Here is a 6,000-nt window from a genome sequence, read left to right on the forward strand (position 1 = left end):
ACTATAAGCACAGGAAATTCAAAATAAAAGTTAAATTTAAAATAATACAAACATGTTCAGATATAGAAATACAAATTTAGAGCACTCAAAAACAAACTTAACTTTGCTTTCTCATGACATACCTTAGGGTATGTTTAGACTACATGCCTCTGCCAACAAAGGCATGTAAATTGCACATACCGACATAGTCAATGAAGTGGGGATTTAAATATCCCCTACTTCATTAGAATAAAAATAGCTATCGCATTGTGCCAGCTCAGCTGTTTGTCGGCACAAAGCGTCAGTCAAGATGGGGTTCGGTCGGCAAGGAAAGCCTTTGCCATCCAATCCTGTAAGCCTTGTTGCACGAGACATAAGGGATCGGTCAGCAAAGGCTTTCCTTGCCGACCGATCTCCATCTTGACTGCTGCTTTGTGCTGACAAACAGCTGAGTTGGCACAATGCGGTAGCCATTTTTATTCTAATGAAGCGCAGGGGATATTTAAATCACCGCTTCATTGACTATGTCGCTATGTCTAATTTACATGCCTCTGTCGACTGAGACATGTAGTCTAAACATATCCTTAGAGTTTGTGCTCCTAGATTAGACTAAATAGATATGTAAAGACACATTATATAATTTTTGTTTTCCTTTCATGGTGTCAGCCAAATTTCAGCTTTGTCTTAAAACTCATGCACAGTAGCATGCTTATATGTTAGCTATGAATAAAAAACTCTCTTAAGGCATATAAGAAAATACTTTAAAAAAAAAAGCCAAATAACGCCTAGCCAATTATTTTGATTTCTTAACAGGAAACTGAAAGCTGAAGAGGACAAGAGATGTACTGTAACAGGCTTTGAAATCTAATCAGAAAAATATCACTTAAGATGCCTCGAGTCTGATGATGTTTGACGCCAGAAGTAATGTTCAGTGCAATCAGAGTGTACAAACTTTCATTTTTATTCATGCCATCGGAACGCTAGTCTTTATTTTACTATTTCTTTTTAAACCCGTTTCATTATAGCCCCTGACTATTGCATAATGTTAAGTGTATTGACTTCTTTCTGCCCAGGAAGGTAAGTAATCTGCCCTTCATGGTGCTCCTTCCAACTGGCCCTTCAGGATTTGGACAGAAGAGGGTGCCAAAACCTGGGATTCTTAGTTTTCATCCTGGAGATGGCACCAACCAGTTGACACAGCACTAAGTCATTGCTAATCTTCCATGTAATATAGCATTGATTGAAGATACAAAGTTGCATAAAGTGAAATGTATGCAAAGGGTTCTTCTAATGTAGTGGCTTTACTATACCCTGCAGTTAGAGCAAATGATAACTTGCATTTTCAAAATGGGCTGTTTCTTTCATTTCCTGCCAGTTTCTCAATTACCCTTTGCAGCAACAAAAGATTTCCTTTTTACAATGCAACTAGAAGCAATTTGGGGTGGGGTGGTGCCTATTGTATATATATACTCATTTTAATGCCCCTGTGGTACTTTAATTTGTCGTCCCCATTTTCATCTTTGAAGTACATTCTTATTGAAAATGTCCTTTTGGATCGGCAGAAGCCAAGCCAGTAGGAACTCTGGTGGTCTAGTCATGGCATGAATAAGTCTATTAAAAACTTGTTCTAATTTTCCACTTAAATAACACTTATAAAACAAGCAAGGAAAATCACGGACATTTTTAATAATAATTGGGTAAGGACATCATTATTATGACTGGCCCAAATCTCAGACCTCTACTTGCAATGTCAATTCACCTCAAAGAAGTGCCACTTAAAGATGTTTTGTTTGATCTTGGGGTTTGTTTTGTAATGCACTGCTTTTTTTTTTTTTCTTGGTTTTAAAAGCACAATCACTAAACTTTATTTGTAAACCATTGTAACTATTAATCTTTTTTGTCTTACTGAAAAATGTTAAGCATTTGTTTGGAATTTTTTTCATCTTTTTGGTAATGCTTTATGTTTGTATTTGGAATATTTGAATGATGACAGATGGTAAAGTAACATACCGAAGCAAGGGCCATATACAGAACACTTCTCACTTTTCCTGGACTTGTAGAACATTCTCAAGTTTGCTGTGGCCTATCTCAACATTGGATTTTCATTAAAGTTGAAATAGAGGCATTAGTTCTGTTGAATTTTGCCAAATGATGTCCTCTCTCTGTAGAGTTTATTATCTTTTCTGTAATTATACTATTTCTTTGTCATTGGTGCTAATGGAAAATTGTGTGTTTGTTTATGGACAGCTATCAGGACTAGCCCCAATGGAAAAAAAAGTGTTTTGGTGTTTGAGGACTAAAATTTTTCATTTAGCTAATTTTTAAAAAATGGTTACATAGAAAGGATGTGCAGTACTAAGGGAACAATCCATGTGATTAATGTTTTCATTATGTTCATGTAAGAAACCTCATATTTTAGCCATAATTTTGCATACTGAGGATCCAATAATCAGAAAAGTAATTTTTGTCACATTATTTATTAAAAATGTTCTAAAATACAGCATCTTGTATAGTTTCTTGTTTTACTTAAAACTCGTTTTTTGGGTCTGATGGTGATGTGATTTTTATTAATATATGTGAGATCATTCCACTGAAGTCAACAAGATCAGGCCTTTACACTTTGCACAATAACTTCTGAGAATCATAAAGACACAATTACTGGGTTCTTCATGAATATTTTACCATCTCTAATAGGGAAAATCATCACATCTCTATAAGAATGCTAACTTCCATAATGAGCTGAAGACTGAAGTCCAGTCTCTATCCTATACTACAGAGAAGTGAGAAACAGTTGTTGGGGGAAGAAATGGGTGTAAAAGTTCTCAGATTCAATGAAAGGGGTTTTCTTTGTTAATTTACTTCCAAACCTTGCCAAGGAATTTGTTTGCTGGAATTCTTTCATTTGTAAGGGGCTGCACAGAGTACTGGAGTGTTTGAGTGCATCCTGCTGCCCCCTCTTCTCTGAGGCTAGGTCTAGACTGCCACGTTTCTGCTCTTTTTTTTCGGTAGAGGCTTTTCCACCATTTGGCCCCATCCAGATGGCAGAAATGCCTCCTCTTTCAGAGGAGCCCTTATGCCTTGTGAAATGAGGTATACAGGGCTCCCTGGAAGAGCAAACGCATTCCTTGGACACGGCGGGGTTTTTGCCTCTGGTATCCCGCAAAACCCCCGTAGTCTAGACATAGCCTGAGGATAGATTTATATTTGAACTGAGAGGTGTGATTTCCAGCTGCTGTAGACATAGAGTAGCTCTGTTCAAACTAAAGATATTAGTCAGTGTAGCACAGGCAGTGGTTCAAGCTAGCTGCTCGAATCTGTATCTGTAGGGTCCAGTCGGGTGTGACTCAGCTTCTCCCTGTGCTATCCCAGCCACACTGTTATTGTTAGCATCCTAGCACAGATATGTTGGTACCATCTGGAAATGATGCCTCCCAACTCAAATGTAGACATGCCCTGAGTCATCCTTCAGCACCTGTGATGCGTACAAAATTCTGCCTATTGATCATAACTGGACAGTAATTGAGCTGTGACTATCCCTCTTCCACTTTTTCCTTTTTCTACTACTTTACTCTGGTCACCCTATTCTTGTCATTTCTTACCTTGCCTCATTTTAAAAATATGAAAAGTCAAAACCAACAAAACATGTAAATAATAAATCTATGCTATACCAGTTCTCCACCATATTCATTTTCTTATATATGATCTTCCTGTCTGCTAAAATTTCCTCCCCAATTTTTTTTCTTAGTGGACTAAAGAGTCGTATTCTCTACCCTCAATACCAGCAGAACCATGTTAGCTTTAAAAAAAGGAAACCTCTGTTAGAACAGTATTTGAGGTGTCATTTTTACTGCATTGTTCAGCTCTCAGTCTAGTTCACACCAATAACATAAAAAAAAGTTTTGTAGAACTGGAGAAATTGGGACTTTTGGGAATTGGAAGACGAACAAAGCTAAGTCCTGCAGGACACAAGAAATTCATCTTTGATTGGACATTGATGCTACATGAAATTGAAGCTTACTTCATTCCTCATTGGTACACAGAAATACAAGAAACCAAGGAACAAATACAAATCTGTGCAAACATATTGAAGTCAACCACCAGCTGAAGTTCTGATCACAAATGTGTTCATGAGTTAAGAACATTTTCCCCATTTAATTATTTTGGTTAGCAATAGCTAAACTGTCTTAGTCATTGTCCATAAAAAATGTGATTTGTTGTTACATACAATTGCATCTAGAAGCAATAGCATGGTAAGACTTTTTGATTAGTACAAAATGTAAATGCAAAGTTTTCTTCCATCTGCACAGTTTTTCCAATATATTATAGGCTTCAATAACATTAAATGCACAAAACAGTTCAGTGAAGAAATATGTATTGCAATCTCAGCTTCAAAAATGGTTACTCCTGCTGATCCATGTTGAAAGATAATTGATCTAATCTTTCAGAATTCATATGTAGTAAAACAAGATCATCCTTGCATTACTAACATAAATTAACAATTGTTCATTGGCTGGCATGTCAGCACCGCAGAAAAAAAACACTCTTCAGAGCTTTTGGAATATTTTCTTATGTTCCAAATTCATTCCCAATAAGAAGAAATAGTGCATAAAGGACAGAAAAAAAACCTTAATAGTTGTATGTAGATTAAAGTGAATGTCTTCATTGCAGAAGTTTGACTAACTCTAAGTTATTTTCTATGAAATTCTGTAATAAGGAAAAGTGTCAAATTATCAAAAAAAAGATATATCAATGGAGACGTGAACATGATATGAAAAATAGTCTAAAAGACTGAAGCTATCATAAGAATTTTAAATGATGCATTGCTACACTTTTAGCTTTACATTTCTATTTATGACTTCCTATTTCTGAATATCTTTAACTTTTAGAAAAACATGGTAGATAAAGAGTCTACTAAAGCAATAGCACAGGGTTCTTAGAATCCCTTACATGTATTTGAAAAAGGCTTTGTTCTATTCCTGAGTTAGTTGTACCAAATGAGTTTACATTTTTAATGACATCTAAAAATTATGCATTTATTTATCAAATGTAAATGTATTCATACTGTTTCAAACCTTAACTCTTATTTTCCATGAACCACAATTTAATTGATAAAATAGCTAACTGGCTAATTGAACTTTACTGTCAAAATAGTAATGGCATGTATTTTTAATTGTTCATTTGTTTAAGCAGAAGATGATGTTTTACATGAAGTGCTGGGTTCACAATTTTCGGCCATTGAATTCAATCCTATAGATTGCCATGAATAAAGTAAAAGGGGTCTCACAAGCAGAACACTAAAATGTCACATTCTTAAATTTAAAAGTACAAGGTATCTTTTCTGTGGTAGTGAACTACTCAAATCTCAGGCCAGGATCACAATGCTAATAAACAAGTGTAATTATGTTAGTGTAGTCAATGTCAGCATTGGATGCTCAGTTGTGAACTCATAAATTGTTTTAGGAGAACTGAGATAATGAGTGTAATACATGGAGGGCAACAGCAGGAGAATAGCAGATAGGATTTGGCTTATGGAAGGTTGGGGATGAAAGTACTTTAAGTTAATGGGATCTGTCAAAGACAGCCATATCTAGCATAACCACCTTAGGCTGCCAAGAGTGTTGCATATTATCTGCTTTAGAATTACCTAAGAAAAATAGAAGAAAACAACTGAGTTGAGTATATTACTTTCAATTGTGAACAATTTTTAAAAATTGTAGATTGCATTAGGGATAAAAATCTTGCTCTTGTTTATGCCAGTGGTTTATAAGTGAAGATATTTTGTTTGTTGCCTTCAAATTCTAATGCATATTTGCACAGAGATGTTTGTCTTGTCTAGATGCCATCTGCATATATACAAGACAAGTGTCTGTGCACTTACAATATTGCATGTGCTTGGATGAAGGTAAGAGGCTAAAAATAAGCTCCATGATCTCTGCTGAAAGGTGAAGATTGTTGTTGCTGTTTGAAGTTTAAACTATTAACCCACTCTTCTTCAAGTCATGTCCCTATCGGTGCTCCACT

General features: G+C 35.6%; 1 protein-coding gene across 3 annotated transcripts in view; it reads left to right on the forward strand.

Moving 5' to 3' along the window:
- ROBO1 (roundabout guidance receptor 1) overlaps positions 1-2,482 on the forward strand; it is a 1,035,646-nt gene extending 1,033,164 nt beyond the window's left edge. For all 3 annotated transcript variants that reach the window (XM_006136943.4, XM_075909735.1, XM_075909745.1), the window contains one exon: positions 793-2,482. In XM_006136943.4, the coding sequence (XP_006137005.1) occupies positions 793-807 (15 nt within the window). In that variant the 3' untranslated portion in view covers positions 808-2,482. The remainder of the gene's footprint in view (positions 1-792) is intronic.
- The last annotated feature ends 3,518 nt before the right edge of the window (positions 2,483-6,000 follow it).

Source organism: Pelodiscus sinensis, chromosome 1 (assembly GCF_049634645.1).
Source record: "Pelodiscus sinensis isolate JC-2024 chromosome 1, ASM4963464v1, whole genome shotgun sequence".
Taxonomy (NCBI): domain Eukaryota; kingdom Metazoa; phylum Chordata; order Testudines; family Trionychidae; genus Pelodiscus; species Pelodiscus sinensis.